A 22,483-nucleotide genomic window follows, 5' to 3' on the forward strand; every position below is an offset into this window, starting at 1 on the left:
AATCCCGATTTCAGGAAGCAAAATATGCGGAGGTCGCATGATTTCATAATCATAATAATTTTCATTGCAAAAAAAAGTCACATATATCTTAGCAGAAAGTTGAAAAATGTTGCGTTTACTTCACACAAGTAAATCGCCATTATTTCCCAAATGAGAACCTTATGAAGTGACGTAATTGCGCGAGGTGAACATCATCTGTGAAGCCCGCGGTGAAACCAGGGTGAAGGCCGCAAATCATTCTCATCTGCCAACAAAAATAAGCGCAAAAGACCGCGCGAAGCAGTTACCCGGTGTGTTACATGACAGTGGGGGGCAAATTATTTGGAGAGAGGTATGAGGATGAGTATGGCGAATGATAGGCCATGTTAAAGGCTACGCAGTTATTTTTCATTTTCACAATGGACTGTTGTGGTTTCATTCAGAAGTTGATGCACCTCTACTTTTTTGTTACAGAATAGTACCAAAACCTTACAGTTGTAAGTATATTAGTAGGATGTAAAATAATTTACATTGCAATAAGAGATTGCACTTTGCAATTCCTGTAAAACAGCATTTGTATATTTGTGTGTATATTTTATTTGTATTCATTTTTACAGAAGTAGTTGAATATTCCTTTTGTAAAGCTAGAGAACTTGTTTGACTCAATGTTTTGTAAGTTTGAGCCATGTGTTAATTAAGGTCTGAAATAAAAGAGAATGAGAACTTAAATATTCTTTGATTTAGTATGCTTGCTTATCATAGGAAGTCATAAGAAATGACTCTTTACAGTAAGGTAGTAGCCTAGTGAGAACAGGGTGTTGGGGGGGGTCACCTTTTTTTCTCTTTTTCATCAAACCGTAGTTTTTGCAAGTTCCCGCAATTTCATCGCATAAGATTGCAAAAATATTCCGCATATTCCATCGCATTTTTTAAGAAAACTTGCCGCATAATCAAGGATTTTTGCCTGCAACAATCACAAAAAAAAATCACGTTTTTCTGGAGGGACTGAAATATGGGGAAGTCGTTAGTGGGGAAGTCGTGGCCTATTGGTTAGAGGGTTGGACTCCCAATCGAAAGGTTGTGAGTTCAAGTCTCGGGCCGGACGGAATTGTGGGTGGGGGGAGTGCATGTACAGTGCTCTCTCCACCTTCAGTACCAGTGTCCTTGAGCAAGGCATCGAACACCCAACTGCTCCCCGGCATAAATGATGAACACTGCTCTGGGTGGGTGTTCACAGTGTGTGTGTGTGTGTGTGTGTGTGTGTGTGTGTGTGTGTGTGTGTGTGTGTGTGTGTGTGTGTGTGTGTGTGTGTGTGTGTGTGTGTGTGTGTGTGTGTGTGTGTTCACTGCTCTGTGTGTGTTCACTGCTCTGTGTGTGTGCATTTCGGATGGGTTAAATGCAGAGCACAAATTCTGAGTATGGGTCACCATACTTGGCTGAATGTCACTTTCACTTCACTTTCACTATAAGACACAACATAAGTAAACTCTTACTTTCTAACTTTTACTTTATTCTCTTTGAATTCAAGAGGTTCACAACATAAAACTGTCATACACAAAGTGCACATGATGAACATAGCTTAGGCTGTGCTTTCTCAAGTATAAAGTCCATTTGGAGGACCAACCCCTTAGCCTCAGTCATTTTAATTCCACAGAACTGAACATATAGGCTAAACATAGCCTAACTGCTTATCACCTCGTGAATGTCCAGTCATCTTCTGCCATCTTCATTAGCCGCTTTACTGGCAAGCGCGACTCGCGAGCACAGCAGGGGCAGAAATCATGCCTCGCACCACTCCTGTAAAACCCGCCTTCACTGGACTATGTCACGCAATAACAAAGTTACACCAACAAGAGGGAGATTAATGAAATCTCGCGGTCACGCAAAGTTTTTTTTTTTTTTTTGTAACGCACGCTTTGCTGAAAATGTACTGAGTACAATATTTCTGAAAATTAATTAGTAATGCCTTACACTACTGCGTTACAGGAAAAAGTAATAAATTAATGTAATGCATTACTTTTGTAACGCATTACTCCCAACACTGGTAGAGAGATAGATAGATATGTGAGTGTATGTATATGTATATTAAGAATAAAGAAATAAAGATTAAATAATTTGAACAATAAATTCATTGAAATGTGATAGACTTTGATTTGAAATGGTTTAATGTTTGCAGGTGGTCGTTGGCTCCATCAGCATCAGAAGTACTTGGTGGGATCTGATTTGTCACACATCTGAACGTGAACATGGGAAGTGATTCCAGGATAAACCGTCTGCATTGGGAGCAGAGTTCCGATCTTCTGCCCTTTCTTCAGGGTCCCAGAGTAACTGACCGGCTTAACATAGAACAGCTTGAAGCAGAGACCTGCCAAAACATCATGTGGGGAGATATGAGATTAATGTGAGATTATGAATTTAATGTAAGAAATCCTTTTCCACATGTCCTATAATAGTAGTAGTATTTTATCAAACAAGCACTTTATTTTCCACGAACATGAAAGTCTATAAAAGTAAGATGTAAGTAAAAACCTTCTCCACGCAAGTTAATGCCATCATTGATAGCATTGTTCTTTATGTATGGTGCAGCTTTGCCGTTCAGCGTCACATCAAATGGAGCATAAACTGTGGCTCCGTCAGCACACACAATGTCAAGACCCTCATGTGGACCATGCTTACTGTCAGTGCAGCACAAACAAACACACTTCAGAGAAAAGTAAGTTGAAAAATGCTTATTTACCTCCAAAATAGCTCTCAAATTGTATATTTAAACATGATGCGACAAGCAAGATCTGATGTTGATTACATCAAACTTTGTTTGTTCATGTGTTTCTTGTGCATGGGCTCGTGGGTGAAGGTGTCCAGAATGAGATTTCAGTTGAGGAGGCTCACAATTCCAAGCAATGCCACTGGTCTAGTGGCCAGTCATTCAGTGAATAATACTGTAGCTTTATGAAAAAAAAAGAACTTCCTTGTTAGTCTGCAAAATATGTTCTTTTGTATTTGACCATATAAAGAAAGCCATATAGTTTAGAAATGGCATGAGGGTGAGGAAATGATGACAATTTCCTTAAAAAAAAATTCATTAAAAATCATTTTAATTAATATTGAAACTCATCTATGGTGCAGAATAAAGATCTTTGATAACACTGGGTTGTTGGGTATAGTGTCAAGTTCGTGTGACAACATATTCCAAACGAAATAATGATATAATTGTATCCTAGCATGGCATCCGCTACAAATGTGCAATCAATGATATCTGGAAAGAGCTATATATTATAAATAGTGTTATTTAAAGGTGGTTAGAAAAAACACAGGAATAATACACAATGTACCGACTGGCTCCATAGTATCCACAGCCTTCTTTATCGCATCCTCTTTTGCTGTTACTTGGGTTACCACTACAGAGGGGGCCAAATTTCACTGAAATGAAAAGAAAAATATGTTTTTTGTTATTATTCTTATATAATAAACTAATTCCTGTTCCTTGCATAATGCAATGTTTTTTTTATTTGTCTGTTTTTCCTGACAATACCTTCCCTGGCATCAACCCAAGAGCTCCAAAGCACTGAAAAGGAGACACATTGAGACTTTGGTTTGCGTTACTCAAAGGAGAGATGCAAAATGATCACTGTTGGGGGGCCTTCAGGAACGTGGTTGAGAACCACTGCTTTACAACACTGTTATACTGAATTTTAATTTGCATGTTTACTGTTTTTTTGCAGTTTTTTACAATAACACACCACAAAACTTCTGTGAAATTTATCAAGACATATAATACTCACAATACAATGAAACCTACAGACTCATTTTAGACTAAATCAAAATTTTAGAAAACTAAACTGGACTAAAACAAACGTAAATTTAAATAACACGGTCCAGTATTAAGCAAATGTCCATTTGGCAAATACATTGTAATTTCTTACCAGCCAAAAGCAGAAAACTGAAAAGGATGTAAAGTTTCATGGTCCTGCAATCGTTTGTCCTCAGATTTTTCCTTGTCTGCTGGTGTCCTCTGTTTGGCTTTTTGAGCTATGAGTTTTTATATCTTGTATGGAGTTCTGTGTAAATTTAGCTTTCAACACCCACACAATTACTTAAGTTTACATTTAGTCATTTAGCAGTCGCTTTTATCCAAAGCGAAAGTTTACTTAAGGACCTATCCATCACCCAACCCTTAGTAAATTAATTAAAATGAATTGTGAAATGAAAATGAATAATTGTATTTACTTTATTTTTGCACTGTTTCTTTATTATTTCAGGACACCCCAAATTAGGTTTTGTGATATTTTGTCAGGTTTAGGTTTAGCTCACTTCTGGATAAAATGTCTCATAATATGGTTAGGTAGGTAGTCTATAGGCGAACACACACACAATTATAAAAACAGTATAATGTATCAATGTGTGTTTATAAATGTTTACTAAGAAGTGTTTGCAAAAAGCAAATCAAAGACTTTCCTTGAGGGCTCTCTAAAACCATAAATTATAGAACCACAACCCTTCTGAAGCATCCATAGTGTGGGAAACCAAATAAACAAAATACACTGTAATTAAGTCAGACATACCTTATGAGTCAAGAGTTTGTGTAGCATGCCTAAAGGCACTAATAGCTATTAGTTTTGTCACGCATATGTATCCCAATACAGATGCCATGATACAATACGTAAGCCTATCCCAATATGGGACTAGACTAAACTTCACCTCAGCAGAATTTAGTAAAACAGATGTTTATTAAACACTGGATTTAGCACTAGAACTAAATCTAGTGCTTTTATCCACAGTGATTCCGATTCCTGGTTCTGGAATCAATGTGATTCAATTCCAAAAATAGATTCCTCACTATTGTTTTCAATTCACTAGTTCACGCTTACATATAATTAGCTAAGGTATGGTATGCATATTTGGCGTGCTGTCTGGGGAAGGGCACCGAGCTCGGGAATGGCCCGAGTAACCCTCTTCCCCATCTATTTATAAGGTGAACTCAAGTGAGGAGATGGGGTGGAGGAGGGATGCTGATAAACCATCAATGGATAGAGGTAAGTCAGCGATATTTATACTTTGGGATTGATTACTTGATTATGGTCCACCTGTGTTGATTAGGCTTAGTATCTGACGCGCTCCTCCTGAATCTTGTTAATATAAACATCATTAATTTTTTTTGACTCTAGTTTTGGTTTTTGTTTTTTTCTAGACTGGAGGAACCTCTTTCGTAGAGTCGTAGAAAGTAGGCTTCTCATAATGTCAAGCTTTATTTAAAAAAAATATATATAAATAATAATAATAATAATAATAATAATAATAATAATAACAATCAATTTCTGTACCTCTGATTTATTTTTACAATTGTAATTTTGTCTTCATTGCGCATGAAAAATTCATAGCCTACAGCTCAGCAAATAGCTCAAGAGTGCTGCAATTTAAGAAAACACATGCAAATTGAAAAAACACCAGAAAAAAAACAAAAAAAAAACATCATCATTTTGACAACACAAGTGCTGCAAATCTTCCCAACACATGCATGTAATGAAACGCACTGCAAATCATCACAACACATTAGGGGTTTAACGATACGTGTATTCGTACCGGACCGTTTCGGTACAGGGCTTTCGGTACGGTGCACGTATGTACCGAATGACCGAATGCAATATTTTGATAGCACTGGCTGCGTGGCGTCAGCGTGACGTTTCTGAGCGTGTCAGTTGCATGACGGCTGCTCCTCGGGAATGGCCCGGAATGGCCCGAACCTAGAGTAACCCTCTTCCACGTCTATTTATAAGGTGAACTCAAGTGAGGAGATGGGGTGCAGGGGGGATGCTGATAAACATCAGAGGTAAGTCAGTGATATTTATACTTTGGGATTGATTACTTGATTATGGTCCACCTGTGTTGATTAGGCTTAGTATCTGATGCGCTCCTCCTGAATCTTGTTAATAAAAACATTATTTTTTTTTACTCTAGTTTTGTTTTTTGTTTTTTTTTCTAGACTGGAGGAACCTCTTTCGTAGAGTCGTAGAGTTGTAGAGTCGTAGAAAGTAGGCTTCTCATAATGTCAAGCTTTATTTAAAAAATAAATATATAAATAATAATAATAATAACAATCCATTTCTGTACCTCTGATTTATTTTTACAATTGTAATTTTGTCTTCATTGCGCATGAAAAATTCATAGCCCACAGCTCAGCAAATAGCTCAAGAGTGCTGCAATTTAGGAAAAACATGAAAATTGAAAAAACACACAACACAAGTGCTGCAAATCCTCCCAATACATGCATGTAATGAAACGCACTGCAAATCATCACAACACATTAGGGGTCTAACGATACGTGTATTCGTACCGGACCGTTTCGGTACAGGGCTTTCGTTACGGTGCACGTATGTACCGAATGCAATATTTTGAAAGCACTGGCTGCGTGGCGTCAGTGTTACCAGCCTCAGACCTAGGGGATATCTGGGCTGGCAGCAAAGGACACACAGGCAGTGAAGCACTGTGTATCTGTGAAAACACTGTGAATAAATAAAGAGACAGACAAAATGAGTGTCGTTCCTTTGGTGCGTCAGTTTACTTCTGAGATCTTAAAACTTTAGTAATTGTAAACACTTCTTTAGTTACATACAAAAATAACTTCATCTGCACATTAACTTCTGGTGTACACATAAGATATATGAATACATACACACTTGCATTCCATAGCCTGTTTCACATAAGAGCAATATATAATTTACATATTATGTGGAAAGAAGAGTGTGTACAAAATAAATCAATAAAGATTCACATAAATGTCACTCATTACTAGAAAGATGACAAATGTGTCACTTATACACACAAAATGTATAAACTAAAATCCAACACCATTTTACATACACCACTTCACCCAGATTGACTCGTGTCATTCATTAAGTGTGTGCGCAAAGCACTCAAAATGGCGATTGAATTGTTAATGCAACAGATATACTCAACTACTCAATTAAAACACAAAAATAACAAGCACCCTTGCACTGCCGATACACTCAAACATCACCACAATGCTGTATAACAATACTTTTGAATGCATTTACTAAACAATAAATCGTTTGCATTTAAGACCCTTGAGTTAATTCAATTTGCATAAAACACATTAGAGCATGACAAAGTTACTCAAAACACTTCACAATCACGTTCCTAAACCTTCCTATAGTCGTGTGAACAATCAGAAGAATGTTTAAAGTGCATATTATTTTACCTGTGAATAAATAAAGAGACGGACAAAATGAGTGTCGTTCCTTTGGTGCGTCAGTTTACTTCTGAGATCGCACCCGGGAAAAAACTAGTCTCTATGGTGTGCTTCACAGGAGCGCTCAAGCGCCATCCGTTGGCGTGGCGGTGAACTGATTCTGAACTATTGGTGTTCACATTAAAAAAAAATATAGGGAGGTATCAGTTTTCAATTAATTATTGAATAAACATTTTAACACCCTTTACACTCTCCCCAGCTTTAAGAGATGCCTCCGGGCATCCAGAACTAACCCAACAGAATAGAAGAACGTTTTTTTTTTTCTGAAGATAAGAGAAATGACTATCAGTCTGATCAAAGGACAGGGAGGTATTTGAATGTCAACAGTCCTGCCTCATTTGTTCTTTCTTAAGTCTAATATGCCCACACAAGTGGAGAAGGATAGTGAGAGGCATCAGGTATGACAGGGTAAGTATGAATAGGGTACAGTACACAGGTGTGCATTGCATTCACTCCTGGTCTCCAAGGTAGGTATGTGGGTTGTCCCATCTGATTATATGTGAACATCTCCTTTGGCTTTACTGCCCGTGCTGACCTCCGCAGGGTGATGTCTTCCCCATTCATTGGCTGTGCAACCGGCTCCACTCCCAGGTCAGTATCCTCATTACTTCTTCCAGCTATGTAGTCGTCTACTTGTTCCTGAGTTTCCAGAGATGGCAACAGGTCAGCCAGTACTTGCTCTGATTCTGGTGTCACAAACCGGAGTGGTTGCTCATATGTTTGAGGGTTATCTGGCTCAGCTCTATGGTGTTCCGGATGAAACTCTGGTGCCGCTACTCGTAGATCACTACCTGGCTCATGATGGGACTGTTTGAGAGTGGCTTTTCCCCTTTCATATACTGGGACTGGTCTGGGATTACAAGCATATTCTTCCTCATCCCCTGAATCGTGCTCTAAGGTATCAGACCTGTGATGTTGGCTGTTCTTGTGATGTTGCCTCTGCCTTTGTTGTTTCCGTGTCCGATTGTCCTCTCCATTATGTTCAATAGGCAGATCATTCACAGGCAAAAGAAGATTACGGTGCAAGACACGTAGAGTGCGATCACCAGTTTCAGCTTGAATTCGATACACAGGACCAACTCCCATCCTCTCAACAACACGGTGAACCTTGTTCTCCCAGTACGGACGGAGTTTGCCGGGCCCGCCCCTCTCTGATAGGTTGCGTACAAGCACACAATCACCTGGCTGAAGCACACTTCCTCTGACACCACGATCATAGTATTTTTTTCCCTTTTGCAGAGCTCTTTTTACTATGTTCAGAGGCGATCTTGTATGCCTCCTGCATCCGAGAAGCCCACTTCTGTGCAAATTCCTGACGGGTTTCAGTCTGTGGCTCAGGATCCAGGTTTAAAATCAAATCAATGGGCAACTGTGGGGCCCTTCCAAAGAGGAGAAAGAATGGTGAATAACCTGTGGCTTCATGTCTCGAACAATTGTATGCATGCACTATGTGTGGTAAGTGGTCTTTCCATTCAGATTTCTTTTCCTCTGACAGTGTCCGTAGCATCTGAAGCAGTGTTCTATTTAAACGCTCAACGGGGTTCCCTTGTGGATGATAGGGTGTCGTTCGAGAATGGGTAATGCCAGCCAGTTGCTGAAGCCGCTGGAATAAGTTATTCTCAAATTCGCGACCCTGACCATGGTGAAGCTTTTGTGGATACCCAAAGCGTGGTATAAAGTCAAAGAAAATCTTTTCAGCAGCCGTTTTTCCAGATTTGTTCCGTGTTGGGTAGGCCTGGGCGAAACGAGTAAAGTGATCTACAAGAACCAAGATATACTCGTAGCCACCCTTACTCGGTTCAAGATGCAGATAATCAACAGACAGTAGCTCAAATGGTACACTTGTTGTAATTGAGCCCATTGGTGCCTTTTCAGGAACAGCAGGCCGCTTTTGTTTAATACATGGGCACTGGCGGATGACATAATCTTCTATGTCACGCTGCATGAAAGGCCAATAAAATCTTTGCCTTGCCAGGTGGGTAACTTTGTCAGCGCCGACATGCCCCATGTCATCATGAAGGTGTTTGAGCACAAGAGACTTCAAAGAATCAGGGAGAACCAGCTGTCTGTGTTGTCCGGTTTGTCTGTATAAAATTCCCTGTTCGAGTCTAAGTTTACTCCATTCGTGTATGAGTCGTCGTGTGGTGGGTCCCATTTGTCTCTTGTCTTTGTCATTGGGGTTCCATCCTTTCTCTTTCAATGCAATCACGTCAACGATGGAAGCATCTCCTTTTTGGGCAGCGCGAATGTCTTCTAGAGGAAACAAGGGTATACTGGCCGGAAGCATATTATCATCAGTGGAGCCCAGCTGAAGAGCCGCAACCCACGGTACTTCTCTTTCTCTCTGGGCTTTATCTCCCTGCCATATGGCAGACACAACATCTGGAGGTAAAACCTCAGAGTACTCTCTGATGTGGTCCTGGAGCTTCACTGGGAACCGTGATAGGGTGTCAGCATCAGTGTTTGTCTTGCCTGGTCTATATTTTATTGTAAAATGAAAGTCGGCCAATTCACCCACCCAACGATGCCCAACAGCACTCAACTTGGCGGTACTCAGGATATAGGTAAGGGGATTATTATCTGTGAATACGGTGAACGTGGGTGCGTAGTAAAGGTAATCCCGGAATTTATCGCAAATGGCCCACTTTAAGGCAAGGAACTCAAGCTTGTTAGAATGGAGGTGATAATTCTTCTCAGCGGGTGTGAGTGTCCTCGAGCCATAGGCGATAACGCGTAGTTTACCCCCTTGTTCCTGATAGAGTACCGCCCCCAGACCTTCATTGGATGCGTCGGTGTGAAGGACAAAAGGTAAATTAAAGTCTGGGTATGCCAAGATAGGAAAGGTGGTCAACATGTCGACAAGGGAAGCAACCACAGCACGGTGTTCAGGGGTCCACTGGACTGGTGTCTTGGATGGCAGCTGACCCTTTTTTATACTTTGCTTAGTTGTCCTAGTTTCGACAGATTTCTCTCCAGACGCCTCAGGACTCTCTTGAAGCTTAAACAGTGGTCGGGCTATTCGGGAAAAATCCTGAATGAAGGACCGATAGTAGCCCAAAAATCCCAAAAGAGCTCTTACTTCTCCAACATTCTTTGGTTCCCGCTCCTTCCATTGCATCACTGCTTCCAAGTCCTTGGGATCGACTTGAATGCCTTCACTTGTAACTAGGCGCCCAACATACCGCACCTGCCGTTTAAATAATTCACACTTCTTTGGTCGTAATTTTACACCATGCTCCCGTAAGCGGCAAAAGACTCTCTTGAAATCTTTGACGTGGTCCTGAAAGGATTTGGAAAAGCAGAGAACATCGTCTAAGTAGGGAAAACAGCATTCATCCCTCAGACCACTCAACACACCCTCCATACATCTTTGGAAAGCCGCCGGCGCATTGGAAAGGCCAAAAGGAAGACGGATCCACTCATACAATCCCCAAGGCGTGCTGAAAGCTGTCAGGTGCCTGGAGTTCTCCTCAACAAAGCCCTGGTGATATGCACTGCCCTGGTCGAGTATGGAAAACCATGAGTAACCTCCCAGGCTATCTAATAGGTCCTGAATACGTGGAAGGGGGTGACGGTCGGGGATAGTTTTGCTGTTAAGTCCACGAAAATCAACACAAAGGCGTAGGCTCATATCTTTTTTCCTTACGCAGACCACGGGAGAGGAATAAGGTGATACAGACTTTCTAATCCATCCATGATCTAGCTTTTGAACATGTTCCTTAACCTCTCTATACAAGGGCTTTGGGACTGCGTTGTAGGACCTTTGGACTGGTGTATCATCTTTTAAGTAGATTTTAAGTTGTAAGTCAGAAATGCAACCAATATCGGTGTCATCTTTAGCGAAGACATCTGACTGGTCGAATAACATACATTTCGCAATCTCCTGCTCTTCCTCAGCTAGATGAGACAAGTCAACAGGAGGATGCCATTTGTCTTTGGTCATGTGTGTGGGTTTATGCATTTCTTTTTCTCTCAAAGTCTGCTCATGAGTACACAATTGAGCTGCACACAAGTGGGCTGTATTCTGAGGCGTTGGCTCACCGTTTATGGAGGAATGAGGGATTGGTTTAAGATCAAGTATATCTTCAAGAGTACCAAGAACGGTTTTCTTTGCAAGATAGATGTCATGTTTTGTTGAGTTCTGAATCGGGATTTTGATGCGCTTGGATGAGCCAACAGGAACATCAACTAAAGCTGGGAACAATTCTAGACCCTCCGGGCAATGATTCTCAGGGCTCGGCTGAAACATCATCGTACCTCCACTGTTCCATCCTCAAATTCTACACTGGACTTCACGAATCTTGCCTGAAGGGATATTTACACCTTTCTTGCCAAGGCGTACATTACACTGTGGCATCTCCGTGGGTCTAATGGTCTGGAGAGTGAAGACTAATGCTTCCACGGTACTGTCACTGACACTCAAAGCTTCTTTCAGTATTTCAGTTACATTAACAATATCGTCCTGATCAATGTTTGCTTTGATCATCTCCGCAATTACATTACTACCTAAAAGAGGGTAATTGCAGTCACGACTGATAAGCAGTGGCACCCTGATTGTAAGGCGCCCATGACGCTGGCTGCATATCTGAAGATCAATCTCTGCCCATCCATCAAGGGGAACCTGAGTGTTATTAGCAGCAGAAATTTCAAGGGAATGATCAAATAACGATCCAAGTGGCTGTATTTTTATACAGGGTAGTGCTTGTTCAATCCACGATTTGCTCACCATGGTCACTTGTGCCCCTGAATCAAGCAGCATCTGAAGAGGTACACCATTGATGGAACATGAGACCATGCATCGCTTACCAATGAGTTGAGCTACTCTTTTCTTTGGGTCTGACTGGTACTGTAAGTTTGACTGTGAGTGTTTAGGTGTTTTGACCTTTTCTCGGGGCTCATCACTGCTTAGGATCACTGGCTGCCCCTCTCCAGCGACCTCTTCCCGTTTCCCGACAACCTTCGTTGGAGACAGCCAATGGCGCGATGTCCTGCCTGGCCGCAAACAAAGCAGTGAACACAGTTGGTATTGTTTTTTTATACACAGTCATTGCATCTACCTCTGGTCTCAGACCATGGTGGTTGTGTGCGGTCAGTAGGTGAGTGGCAGTCTTTCAGCTTCACAGCCTCAGTGGGGGTGGACATCTGGGCTAGATGCTTGGTTAGAGAAGAAACTTGAGCAGTTAATTCTTTGATTGCATCACGGTTTGCTTGCAACTCAGCGTCAACTTTTGTTGGGGTGTTCAGTTCACTTTGGGAGTGCTGAGCTGCGCTTACAGTAACTGGTCTGCTTTTACCTACTGAACCCAGTCTTTTCAATCGCCCTTCTTCTTCAGCTGTTGATTTTAGGGATGCACCGAATGTTCGGCAACCGAAATTATTCGGCCGAAAATAGCCAAAAAAGCACTTTCGGTGTTCGGCCGAATAAGTAAAAAGGCCGAATAAATTTTGCCGAACAATGACGTTTTTAATGACGCAATCAAATAACCCGCGTAGAGTGATAGGCGCGCGCTTTATGCAGCAAACATGTCAGCAGTGTGGAAACACTTTAAAAAGTGTCAGATAAAGATGCAAAAACGGCCGTTTGCAGACATTGTTCTAGATTTGGGAAAGCCGCTAGGTGATGGAGACTGTCAGGTGATGCACAGCGCAGGAGATGAAAACAGCTCAGAGAGTAAACTGGCTCGGCCTCGTACTACAGATGAGCCGCGCACAGTCTCGCTGTCTGACATGTTCGATGAGATCCTCCAAGAGAATAACCCATTTGCAAGACAGAGGACAAGCTCGACTGCTCAACAGTTAGATGGGCAGTGTTGTGCCTGAACGCGTTCATTGAACGATAGTTCATGAACTCGTTCATATTTTGGGCGAACGTGAACTGAACGTGCTGTATTAATGCCTGATGAACGTTACTGTCAACTCGTTCATTCTGGTGTCTGTGAACGGCACGCTCTCTCAGGTTAACTTCGTTCAATAGGGTGCCAGATTTCTATAGAGCCTTCCTGGCGAAAGCCCGGCTAAAACACACCGTAAACGGGTCTTAATATGTAGCGAAAAAACACCCAATCTGGCAACACCAGCCACCAGTGTGGCGCACAGTCGTCCGCCGCATGCGCGACGCGTCATCAAAAAAAAAAAAAAAAAAGGCGACAGCAGCATGTAGCAAGAAGGTGTATGATCATTTAAAAGAATTTTTTATGATGTTTATGACAATGTCGGTGAGAATGGGAGACAAAGCATTAAAGCAACAATGGGGAAATGCTGTCCCCTCAATCCTAATTTTAAACCCTGGTTGGATAAGGATTCAAAATGGGATATTATATGAAGATGAAATCTGACGCATAGCTTCATTGTTAAAACTGATAAAATAATTGCTGTCTGTGATTCTATATGGGCTGTGGCAATAATCAAGGCCGCTTTCCTGACCTGGCGCAGATGGCACGCAGGTAGGCTCCTTGTATGGGAAATTAATTTAAGATTTTATTTATATTTTGGATTATGGTAACACTTTATAAGTAGTTTCTATTTTTAACTTTAACTAACAATGAAAAGCCCTTATTAAAAGCATTTATTAATCTTAATGTTAACATTTACTAATACAGTATTAAAATTAAGTATCACATTTGTAATTTCTGAATTAAAAAGTATCAAAAGTGGTAGGCCTATTTGTTAAAATTTTTAATGCACTTATACTAACATGAACTAAATATTTTTTATTATCTTACATTAACGAAGATTAATAAATACCATAACAAATGTATTGCTCATTGTTAGTTAATGCAATAACGTTAACAAACATTATAAAGTGTTACTACCTATATTTTATATGTATTTTGTGAAAATTCTGAACTATTTTCAGTGTAGTAAAATAGTAGGCCTACACTGGGTTTCAACCATTTCATTATCTTGAAGACATTGTTCGTTTTGAAATGAGCAACTGTCAGAAAACTGCAATAAAATGTTCAACTATTCTGCAGGTACTCGTCTGCTCCATGCACAAGCACCAACAGTGAGAGACTGTTTAGTGCTGCATCTCATGTCCATACCTGCAAACTCAGAAGGCCTGAAAAAGGTGACAGATTGGCAAAATAAATGGAAAAAATGCGAAACACCGCGTTCGGTATTCGGCCTTCGGCCTTCGGCCAAGCATTTCATTATTATTCGGCTTCGGCTTCGGCCAAGAATTTCATTTCGGTGCATCCCTAGTTGATTTTGTTATTTCTTCCAAGAGCAAGTCGTCACTAACCTGCATGTCTGAGAGAAAAGGTTTAAGATCACGTCTGACATGGCTGTTCCTCTCATTTAACCCCTGGTAAAGTGTGTGAATGAAAGTGCCCTGAACGAGCTCTTTGTTATAGCTAAAACCTACACCAGGTTGTTGTGACTCAAAAAGAACACGCTGCTTCAGGCCCATTATTCGGTAAAGAAACTGTTGTGGGCTTTCTTTGTCATTTTGTCTAGCACTAGTTAGCTCTTGAAAAAGTTCAGTTACATTTTTGTCTCTAATGTGGGAGCGCAGAAATCTTTTCAACCCATCAGTAGTAAGATCATCCTTATTAACCAACATCTCTCTGAATGTACCAGGTTTTGTTATCTTAAGGACTGCTCTGATAATCTCAGACTCACTGAAACCCTCCTGCAACCCTTGATCCATTTGCTTACAGAGACAATTGAAAGACATGTCACAGCCTGTATCACAAATTTGACCACCATGCAACTTAAACTCTCTACGTGGTAACAAAGCTGAAACATCAGACAATCTTACAACATGGTCAGCAATGTTAGATGAGTTCATCCTACCCAAAGGAGCAGCACCAATTTGGTCTGGCATACCAGGCGTTGATGAGGTGACTTCTCTGGTAAGTGCATAGGTGTCTCTGCCCTGAAATGATGAGTGCATGTCAGTCTCTGTGTTCATGCATAATGATTGTGTGCGAGTTTCTCTGTCCATGTGTAATGATTGTGTGCGAGTGTCTCTGTCCATGTGTAACGGTTGTGTGCAAACTTCTCCATCGTCATCAGTTGGAGTGTGACCCTGTTGCTGTGTTGGTGAATCTCCCATCAAGACAGGTGCCACATTACCCGACTCCGCGGCTCTGGTTCCTGCAGCTGATAGCACGTCATTAAGTAGGTCAGAAAGGAGGAGAAGTTGAGTCATGCCCTCATCTTCTGCAGCTTTTAACTCATCACTTCTGATGTAGTCGACAATTAGGTCATAAAGTTCGGGTTCACTTAGATCTGCTACCTGGTAAGTTTTACGACCGTCATCTATCGAACTTGCAACAGTCTGCAGCTGACTAAAACTCAAATCTGAAAGCTTCTTTTGGATCTTGAAGAGCAGCACTCGCCGTGGGTTTAAAGTAGTCATGCTGATGCATCACCTGTGGCAGTTGTTCTCTGGATGACACTTGGCGAAGTAGTCTTCCCTGAAACACTGGGTGCAGGATTCCCACGTTACTATGACAACAGTGCCAGGCGAGATGTGCTAATCCCGGACGCAGCCCCCAATTGTTACCAGCCTCAGACCTAGGGGATATCTGGGCTGGCAGCAAAGGACACACAGGCAGTGAAGCACTGTGTATCTGTGAAAACACTGTGAATAAATAAAGAGACAGACAAAATGAGTGTCGTTCCTTTGGTGCGTCAGTTTACTTCTGAGATCTTAAAACTTTAGTAATTGTAAACACTTCTTTAGTTACATACAAAAATAACTTCATCTGCACATTAACTTCTGGTGTACACATAAGATATATGAATACATACACACTTGCATTCCATAGCCTGTTTCACATAAGAGCAATATATAATTTACATATTATGTGGAAAGAAGAGTGTGTACAAAATAAATCAATAAAGATTCACATAAATGTCACTCATTACTAGAAAGATGACAAATGTGTCACTTATACACACAAAATGTATAAACTAAAATCCAACACCATTTTACATACACCACTTCACCCAGATTGACTCGTGTCATTCATTAAGTGTGTGCGCAAAGCACTCAAAATGGCGATTGAATTGTTAATGCAACAGATATACTCAACTACTCAATTAAAACACAAAAATAACAAGCACCCTTGCACTGCCGATACACTCAAACATCACCACAATGCCGTATAACAATACTTTTGAATGCATTTACTAAACAATAAATCGTTTGCATTTAAGACCCTTGAGTTAATTCAATTTGCATAAAACACATTAGAGCATGACAAAGTTACTCAAAACACTTCACAATCACGTTCCTAAACCTTCCTATAGTCGTGTGAACAATCAGAAGAATGTTTAAAGTGCATATTATTTTACCTGTGAATAAATAAAGAGACGGACAAAATGAGTGTCGTTCCTTTGGTGCGTCAGTTTACTTCTGAGATCGCACCCGGGAAAAAACTAGTCTCTATGGTGTGCTTCACAGGAGCGCTCAAGCGCCATCCGTTGGCGTGGCGGTGAACTGATTCTGAACTATTGGTGTTCACATTAAAAAAAAATATAGGGAGGTATCAGTTTTCAATTAATTATTGAATAAACATTTTAACACCCTTTACATCAGCGTGGCGTTTCTGAGCGTGTCAGTTGCGTGACGGCTGCTCCTCGTTTTCTGTGTCTTTACACACCAGAATCGTGCCTGATGCGGCGCTGGTGCGCTGCTGCTACTGTCATAGAGGGAGACCGCTGACAGACCAGGATCTTGTCTTCATGACAACGATATCTATATTGCATGTTGAGCATAAATATAAAGTCTACTGATAAAGGACAGCGTCAACAGTATTGACGGCAAAATAGACTATGTTTGACAGGTGCAATATGCCAGCATGTCACAGGGCAAAGGTTTTCAAAAGGCATCACTATTCTTTTTATTTATTTTATAAATATTTTATTAAAAAGTATTTTAAAAAAGTGTAAACAAATTGTTAAAAAAAAGTTTATAGTAATAAACAACCTGCAGTTTAGTGTTTGCATTTCTTTCCCTTACTGTACCGAAAATGAACCGAACCGTGACTTTAAAACCGAGGTACGTACCGAACCGTGATTTTTGCCTACCGTTATACCCCTACAAACACACGTGTATAATGAAACACGCTTCAAATCCTTCACAACACATGCATATAACGAAACGCGCTGCCAATCATCACAACACAGGCATAAAGTGAAATGCGCTGCAAATCATCACAACACATGCATATAGCGAAACGGGCTGCAAATAGCACTGACCACAATGGAAATGTTTCGAGGAAACCTCTAAAAGTGTTGGACCCGGCTGGGATTTGGGATTTGTATGTGTTGTCAAACTGATGAAGATGTTTTCTTCATTTGCTGATGTTTTTTTTTTTCAATTTGCATGTGTTTTCTTAAGTTGCAGCATGTTGAGATTTCTCGGCCACCGTACAAGACAGCTGAATGATGAAGTTTACTTTGTGCTTTGTAAACTGAAACAAAGTAAACAAAACATTAACAACACACTGATATAAGAGCTTGTCGTTTGTCTGTCAATCAGGTGTGTTCCCAACCACTGATCTGTGCTCTCTGCATTTCCTTTCAGAATTATCATTGGCTGAAAGCAAGGTTAAAAAATTATTATTTTATTTAAGAAGTAAATAAGAACAAGACCCTCCATCACATCACAATACATTATGTCGTGCAGCGCTCAAAACTTTGGACAACATAAGCCTGTTCCACCATAAAATAACCTCTGAATCATTGGTTCATTAAAACGATCTATCTGAAAACAAAAAACAAAAAAATTAACTGAATGAAAAGTTGGTTCATCTGAGATTGAGGACATTCACACTGCTTTTTTGAAAAATGCAATTTTTTTGCAAAGCCGTTTCCAATTAAATCCACTTGGCGGCCATCTTTGAAAAGCATCTCGTGCAAGCAAGTGCAACTTCTATCTCTTTGAATGGAGAAACATCATATTCTACAAAACTGCTTGTGATAAAATTTCATATTTGAAATCACCAAATAATTCTGATATTAACTGTGTCAAAAATGTTGTTTAGATCCACCAGAGTGCATTCACGGTCTTGAGCGCATGTCTCAGAACTATAGATATGTATACTTAGATGTCTCATTAGCCACTATAAGTAAGCCGGAAGCCATACTGTAAAAGGCAACTTAATGTCATTAACCATAGTAATCACTGAATACTGAAAAGATTCCACAATCCTGCACAGAACGGCTCATAGGTAATGGAATTTGAGGACCAAATCATGGTTATTGTTAATTTGACACAAATTTCTTGCACAGAGAAAACTTGAAGATGTGTTGAAGCATTGAATTTGATGCAGAGTACTGGGGCTGGACAAATTCCAAATATATTGCCAATATCATCCAGGATCCATCAAAAGAAAATGATCAGTCATTACCGTTAAACTTTTAATGTCTTTCACTTTTTATAATTGTAAATGTAAACATTTAAACTTAAAACAAGCTCTTAAGCTCAAACTTTAAACTTTTTTGTTTTATTTCTTAGTGTCATTCAATAGATGCAACCCATGACTGGCACCACAACTTGCTGCTGAAACTGCTTGAGGAAAAAGCTTACGATCCTTGGAGGACATAAAGAGACAAAGACACTCAAACTTGTTAATGAAATTGCTTGATAAAGTGACACTTTCAGTATGGAAGCATATGGGTAGCAATATTCAATATGGGATGTAATATGCAAAATGACAATGCAATATGTAAAAAGACAATGCATTTCTGTATTTACATTTACATTTTCCAATACATTTGGGCAACGTTTGGTGCAAAATGAAAATGACAATTAAATTACATAATTTTAATTTGCCATTTCATACACCAGTTTTAATATGTAAAATTAATAGTAATTTTAACGTTTATAAGTTGCAAAATTAAAATGAAAATGTATTACAGAAATGATTAGATATGTATAACATGTTCAAGCAAAACTGTTGCAAAATTATCATTTAAATGCTATTTTTCTTTATTGCATTAACACTCACAGTCAAGAGACGATTGTATTTTCATTCAATGTCCTGCAATGAATGTTGCAAAATTCAATGTGCACATTGAAAATGCATTCCGAGCCGATCAAGAGAGGTCAAGAGACTCAAATCTCAAGAAGAGGATTCAAGTGAGAGAACATGGACAAGACAATTGGTCCATGTAAGTTTTGATCAATTCGGTTTATGGCTTCAATATTTCATTCGAACTTGTGGGCGGAGCTGAAACGCTCCTTTCATCATTGGTCGAATCACTCCACCTTCAGCTCGGTCTTTTCATTCTTTCAGACAGAGTCAGTGCGAGTGAAGCACTGTAATGTCTGAAACCACCGCTCACTGTTAATTAGCATAATATTTGAATCTGCTGAGACCTGCAAATTATTTCTAGGTTGTAGTATTGTATGAATATTGTCCCACTGATAAAAACAGTGCAAATAGTTCTGCCTCTGTGATGTGCACACATTTCTAAATGTAATTGACAAATTTTCTTTAACATTATTTCAGGATATACAATTTCTAATTTTGGTTTAAATTGATCTTTTTGTGTGTTTTTACTTAGTCGAGATGATAATGAGTCATCATCCACCCAACAGCATCTGGGGAAAGTGTTTCTGGCAGTGACTGCTGTGGGAATTCTGCTGTCTCAAACTTGGAGTTGGTGCTGGTATGCAAATAAAGTGTCATGAGTCTGCACCCGGTGTTCCTCCCTCTCACCACCAGAGGGCGCCACTTCCCCATCTTCCGGACTCATTCTTCTTCACTCTTCACACGTGGTTCACTTTGCACAGCTGTTTCACCCACTCACTCACACACACACACACACACCTGGTGCTTATTTTCACGGACTATATATGCTTGTCTCACCCACCACTCTGCCTGGCTGTATTTGTTAATTATGAGTGTAAATTGTTAAGTGTCCATCACGTATGTGTATCTCGAGTCTTGCTTGTATTCCGAGGAGTTTATGTATGATCTGCGTGCAAGAACCGTTCCTGCTTTTGTTTTGTTTCTGCTTTGTTGGCCTGTTCCTGTTGAAATTAAAAGTAATTCCCTGCATTTGGACCCAGACCCAGTTTCTTCCACGGTGCCGTTCCTACCGTGCTGTGACAAAGTTGTTGTTGAGTCCATGAAAGGGTCCCTTAAGTCAGCTCAGATATTTTCATTGGTCCACTTAGACATGGAGCACAGTAGCCTACATAATTGTGGGGAAGAATAATTATTTTGCCCTTCCTTTCAATTTATGTCAACTATCATTGAGATTTTGTCTGTCTGTCTTTTGACCAGGTTTTATGGTATTTTATAAATGTTTTATAGGAGGAATGTGTTGAAGTTCTTGTTTAACAAATTTGAAGTGTTTTGATATTATTTTTAACAGTTTTATATTCGGCATACTGTAAAATAAAAAATTGTTCAATTAACTGTATGTGCTTCATTGGTTCATGCGATTTCACAAAAGTAATTGTTAACAGAGCATTTTGTTATTCTGAAACTTAAAAAAGAATTGCAGTGATCCATGTACCAAAAACATCTCATTAATGTGTGAACTGAAGTGACACAATTTGTGTTATATTTTAACACACATTTTGTGTTGAATTGAACTCAATATGTGAAAATAACGTGGTGTTTTTAACACATTTGTTTTAACAGTGTAGATTTATTTTAGCACAAAAATATATTGCATTTGAGTAGCTGAGATTTGCTACAGATTACTTTATCATTCTATGCTCAACTCCAGCAATTAAATACTGAAGCAACCTTTTGTAGTTTGATAAGCCATATGGAGATTTTAAATTTAGGTCATTGACAGCTTCACCAAAGCAATGGCACAAAACCAGGGGTGTCATGCACTCATTATTTTTTTTATTTTACATAAAAACCTGTCTTGAGTAACAGATATGGGTGTCATATCATAGCATAGTTTTAATACGACTGACTTCATATTTAATGTGAATTTAACACTGACAGTTAATGTGAATAAATACGCTGCAAGTTATGATCCTTATCATAAAACTTTCATTGTACAGAAAGAGAGCTAAGAACATTGCATTATCAAATAACTTTTTCATTGACAGATTAAGCACGCTCAGAAACTCCCATATAAATCACTCAAGCTGTTTACACAATGAATTGAATATCTTACTTAGATTCACACACTCACACACACACACACACACACCTGCACTATGTTGTTTCTAACTAAAGAATTTGCCAGAAAGAGTTAAGTTGTAGTGAAAAAAAAAGACATTTTAGCAATGAATCATCAGAACAACCTCTGACTGGCCACAGCATTCATAAACTCAACAGCATTCATAAACTCAACAGCATTGTGTGTGATTGGTTATAATGCGCAGTGCTGTATAAACGCATGTGTCTCTGGCTCAGTGCCAGCCAGCGAATGCAGATTTGAATTTAGCAACTGATGATATGATGCACTGAACGATTTAATTATTGAAAATAATCTTCAGCTATTTTTTTTTTTTTTCTTTTGGAAGCCGTGTTCAAAATCTACTTGGCTCAAAAATCGGAGGGGTCACGTGCCTCTGCACAAAACAACCAACAAAACATCAAAAACACCTTTGTTTAACGTAGTGTTATATTATTATTATTATTATTACAGCTGTATGCATCTAAAAGTTTTACACTAAAACCCATTCACCCATCCCTGACTAATGGAAAGCCATAATGACAGTTATTTGAAATATGAGAAACATTGGGAAGTTTTTCTACAGTCCACTGTGCTGTTTTTCCACCTCACAGATTATTCAACAGCATATCAGTGTGTTGTTGTAATGGAATCACAAGTATGATGCCGTGGTTGGTAATAAGAAAACGGCATTTTAATATATTCACTGACTAGATGTACAGCATTATTTCTGAGTAACCATATGTTGACCTCGTCTCCTTTTAGATGTGAGCCATGTCTATGTTTATGTCTATGCACTTAGCAGATGCTGCAAATGGTTTGAAGTCGGCGTTCTGCTTCATTGTAACAGCACTGCTTCAACACATTCTTAGAAACTATTAAAATATATCTCTCGCTCTCTGATTTTCTGCTCTGACATACACAAATAGACTTGAGCTAAATGAATTAATGGTTGCCATAAAGAAATATGAATATAGGTCGGAGCAGCACACATAAAGGACATGAAAAATAAAAGCAGATTGGCTCAAACTAAACATGAACATTCATTAGAGTACAATTAATTAATTTAGTTATTGGTTTATTTATTGACTTTTCTTACTAATTATCAGTGCGGATAACTTCATGATA

At 39.6% G+C, this 22,483-nt stretch overlaps 2 protein-coding genes and 1 long non-coding RNA gene across 3 annotated transcripts; 1 reads left to right on the forward strand and 2 right to left on the reverse strand.

The window, feature by feature from the left end:
• Positions 1-2,123: 2,123 nt before the first annotated feature.
• On the reverse strand, positions 2,124-4,012 carry LOC113082048 (leukocyte cell-derived chemotaxin-2-like). The gene is made up of 5 exons (XM_026253978.1): positions 3,903-4,012; positions 3,512-3,544; positions 3,312-3,399; positions 2,509-2,654; positions 2,124-2,344 (listed from the first exon to the last, which is right to left on the reverse strand). The coding sequence occupies exons 1-5, from the start codon at positions 3,940-3,942 to the stop codon at positions 2,178-2,180; spliced, it is 474 nt and encodes a 157-aa protein (XP_026109763.1). The 5' UTR covers positions 3,943-4,012; the 3' UTR covers positions 2,124-2,177.
• An 8,225-nt stretch (positions 4,013-12,237) lies between these two features.
• On the reverse strand, positions 12,238-15,636 carry LOC113082045 (uncharacterized). Its single transcript, XM_026253975.1, has 2 exons — positions 14,455-15,636; positions 12,238-12,587 (listed from the first exon to the last, which is right to left on the reverse strand). The coding sequence occupies exons 1-2, from the start codon at positions 15,609-15,611 to the stop codon at positions 12,281-12,283; spliced, it is 1,464 nt and encodes a 487-aa protein (XP_026109760.1). The 5' UTR covers positions 15,612-15,636; the 3' UTR covers positions 12,238-12,280.
• LOC113082049 (uncharacterized) lies at positions 13,541-14,448 on the forward strand. The gene is made up of 2 exons (XR_003282404.1): positions 13,541-13,689; positions 14,221-14,448. It is a non-coding gene; the product is annotated as an uncharacterized LOC113082049 (long non-coding RNA).
• Positions 15,637-22,483: the final 6,847 nt, after the last annotated feature.

The sequence above is a fragment of the Carassius auratus genome, unplaced genomic scaffold, assembly GCF_003368295.1.
Source record: "Carassius auratus strain Wakin unplaced genomic scaffold, ASM336829v1 scaf_tig00035641, whole genome shotgun sequence".
NCBI classification, from domain to species: Eukaryota; Metazoa; Chordata; class Actinopteri; order Cypriniformes; family Cyprinidae; genus Carassius; species Carassius auratus.

What these genes read in the sequence shown, in the direction of transcription:
- LOC113082048 (XM_026253978.1), bottom strand. Translation starts at nt 3,942, where the DNA reads ATGAAACTTTACATCCTTTTCAGTTTTCTGCTTTTGGCTG. An exon ending in TTGGGTTGATGCCAGGGAAG is followed by an intron (nt 3,400 to 3,511) that starts GTATTGTCAGGA and finishes TTTTCATTTCAG; the next exon opens with TGAAATTTGGCCCCCTCTGT. An exon ending in CATTAACTTGCGTGGAGAAG is followed by an intron (nt 2,345 to 2,508) that starts GTTTTTACTTAC and finishes ATGTTTTGGCAG; the next exon opens with GTCTCTGCTTCAAGCTGTTC.
- LOC113082045 (XM_026253975.1), bottom strand. Translation starts at nt 15,611, where the DNA reads ATGACTACTTTAAACCCACGGCGAGTGCTGCTCTTCAAGATCCAAAAG. An exon ending in CTCTTGGAAGAAATAACAAA is followed by an intron (nt 12,588 to 14,454) that starts ATCAACTAGGGA and finishes TGCATCCCTAAA; the next exon opens with ATCAACAGCTGAAGAAGAAG.